The sequence below is a fragment of the Branchiostoma lanceolatum genome, chromosome 18 (assembly GCF_035083965.1).
Source record: "Branchiostoma lanceolatum isolate klBraLanc5 chromosome 18, klBraLanc5.hap2, whole genome shotgun sequence".
NCBI classification, from domain to species: Eukaryota; Metazoa; Chordata; class Leptocardii; order Amphioxiformes; family Branchiostomatidae; genus Branchiostoma; species Branchiostoma lanceolatum.
In genome coordinates, this window is record NC_089739.1 from 13,805,743 (window position 1) to 13,808,492 (window position 2,750).

Consider the following 2,750-nt stretch of genomic DNA (forward strand, 5'->3'; position numbering starts at 1 on the left):
ATGGAAGATCCCAGCAGAATCTACATGTATGGACAACACGGAACAAAACATACTGGGGAAAAACCTTACATGTGTGGGGAGTGTGGATACAGAGCAGCTCAAAGGTCAGCCCTGTCCCGACATATGAGAATCCATACTGGAGAAAAACCCTACAAGTGTGACCAGTGTGACTATTCTGCTGCGTTTAAATCTGCTTTGGACTACCATCTCAAAGCAAAACATACTGGGGAAAAACCTTACATGTGTGGGGAGTGTGGATACAGAGCAGCTCAAAGGTCTCGCATAGCCCAACATGTGAGAATTCATACTGGAGAAAAACCCTACAAGTGTGACCAGTGTGACTATTCTGCAGCAAAGAAATCCCACTTGGACCATCACCATCTTACTAAACACACTAGTGAGAAACCTTACGTATGTGAGGAGTGTGGATACAGGACAGCTCAGATGTCTGTTCTATCCCAACATGTGAGAATTCATACTGGAGAAAAACCCTATAAGTGTGACCAGTGTGACTATTCTGCAGCACGGAAATCCAACTTGAACCAACACCGTCTTGCTAAACACACTGTTGAGAAACCTTACGTATGTGAGGAGTGTGGATACAGGACAGCTCAGATGTCTGTTCTATCCCAACATGTGAGAATTCATACTGGAGAAAAACCCTACAAGTGTGACCATTGTGACTATTCTGCAGCACGGAAATCCAACTTGAACCAACACCTTCTTGCTAAACACACTGTTGTCGAGAAACCTTACGTATGTGAGGAGTGTGGATACAGGACAGCTCAGATGTCTGTCCTATCCCAACATGTGAGAATTCATACAAGGGAAAAACCCTATAAGTGTGACCAGTGTGACTATTCTGCAGCACGGAAATCCAGCTTGAACCAACACCATCTTGCTAAACACACTGTTGAGAAACCTTACGTATGTGAGGAGTGTGGATACAGGACAGCTCAGATGTCTGTTCTATCCCAACATGTGAGAATTCATACAGGGGAAAAACCCTACAAGTGTGACCAGTGTGACTATTCTGCTGCCTTTAAACCTGCTTTGCACTATCATCTAAAAGCAAAACACACTGGGGAAAAACCCTACATGTGTGGGGAGTGTGGATTCAGATCAGTTCTAAAGTCTAGCTTATCCAGGCACGTGAAAACTCATACAGGGAAAACCCCTACAAGTGTGACCAGTGTGACTACTCTGTTGCACGGCAATCCAGTTTCGACCGTTTCATCCCCACCACAATGAGGTCGTATGGCCAGCTTTTTCTAGAAGCTCTTGTTATCTCCATGAGAAATGGAGATATTGTTATCTCCATGAAAAATGGAGATATTGTTTTGGGTGTGTCTGTCTGTGTGTGTGTGTGTATGTGTGTATGTGTGTATGTGTGTATGTTTGTGTTTCCGCACCACTCCAGTCAGCATAACTCAAGAACCTCTTGATGGATTACAATGATATTTGGGATGTGGGCGGGTGTTGTAAAGCCGAAATTTAAGGTCGATTTTGGGCCCCCTGGTATGTGACCTTGGTACTGCAGCAGAACTGCAATTTTTGTATCTTTTGACCTGGACGTGCTGTGGTCTTGAATTTTGGGTGGCAGATAGCTTGTGATGTAATAAAGAAGTGGTGTAGGTTTGGGCCCCCTAGCAGCTTCCTCTGAAACTACAGGGGCGTTTTTGTGAAAATCTTCTAAGGAGAATAACTGAACAAAGGAACAACGGATTTCCATGATATTTAGTATGCAGGTAACTTAGATAGAGATATACACAATGAAGTGCAAATTATGCTAATTGGGACTTAATTTGCATAGCTAATGAGGAAAATCTATATTTGCAGTGTTTTCCATTATCAGACTCAAATACGTGTAGCGTATGTAGTTTATGGAAAGTGGGTCATCAACAGATACCAATTATGCAAATAAATTCCTAATTTGCATAATCAATGCAAAACACCATATCTCATCTAATTGGGTATGATACTTAGTAAGCAGGTAGCTTAGACAGAGATATACACAATGAAGTGCAAATTATGCTAATTGGGACTTAATTTGCATAGCTAATGAGGAAAATCCATATTTACAGTGTTTTCCATTATCAGACTCAAATACATGTAACATATGTAGTTTATGGAAAGTGGAACATCAACAGATACCAATTATGCAAATGAAGTTCCTAATTTGCATAATTAATGCAAAACACGATAATTCATCTAATTGGAAAATTATAGGACTGTCAATATTGCAACATGTAAGTTAGATAAAGGTGTTTATGACCAAGCATATATTATGCAAATGTGTAAGTCATTTTTTTGGGTGTGTCTGTCTGTGTGTGTGTGTGTGTGTGTGTGTGTGTGTGTGTGTGTATGCTTGTGTTTCCGCACCACTCCAGTCAGCATAACTCAAGAGCCTCTAGATGGATTACAATGATATTTGCTATGTGGGCAGGTGTTGTGAAGCCGAAATTCAAGGTCGATTTTGGGCCCCTGGTATGTGACCTTGGTACTGCAGCAGAACTTCAATTTTTGTATCTTTCGACCTGGACGTGCTGTGGTCTTGATTTTTGGATGGCAGATAGCTTGTGATGTTTAAAAAAGTGGTGTATGTTTGGGCCCCCTAGCAGCTTCCTCTGGAACTGAAGGGGCTTTTTTGTTAAAATCTTCTAAGGAGAATAATTGAACAAAGGAATAACGGATTTCCATGATATTTGGTATGCAGGTAGCTTAGATAGAGATATACACAATGAAGTGCA

The 2,750-nt window shown here is 41.3% G+C and overlaps 1 protein-coding gene across 1 annotated transcript; it reads left to right on the top strand.

Moving 5' to 3' along the window:
• LOC136424018 (zinc finger protein 726-like) lies at positions 1 to 1,251 on the top strand. The gene has a single exon (XM_066412418.1). The coding sequence runs from the start codon at positions 1 to 3 to the stop codon at positions 1,249 to 1,251; it is 1,251 nt and encodes a 416-aa protein (XP_066268515.1).
• Positions 1,252 to 2,750: the final 1,499 nt, after the last annotated feature.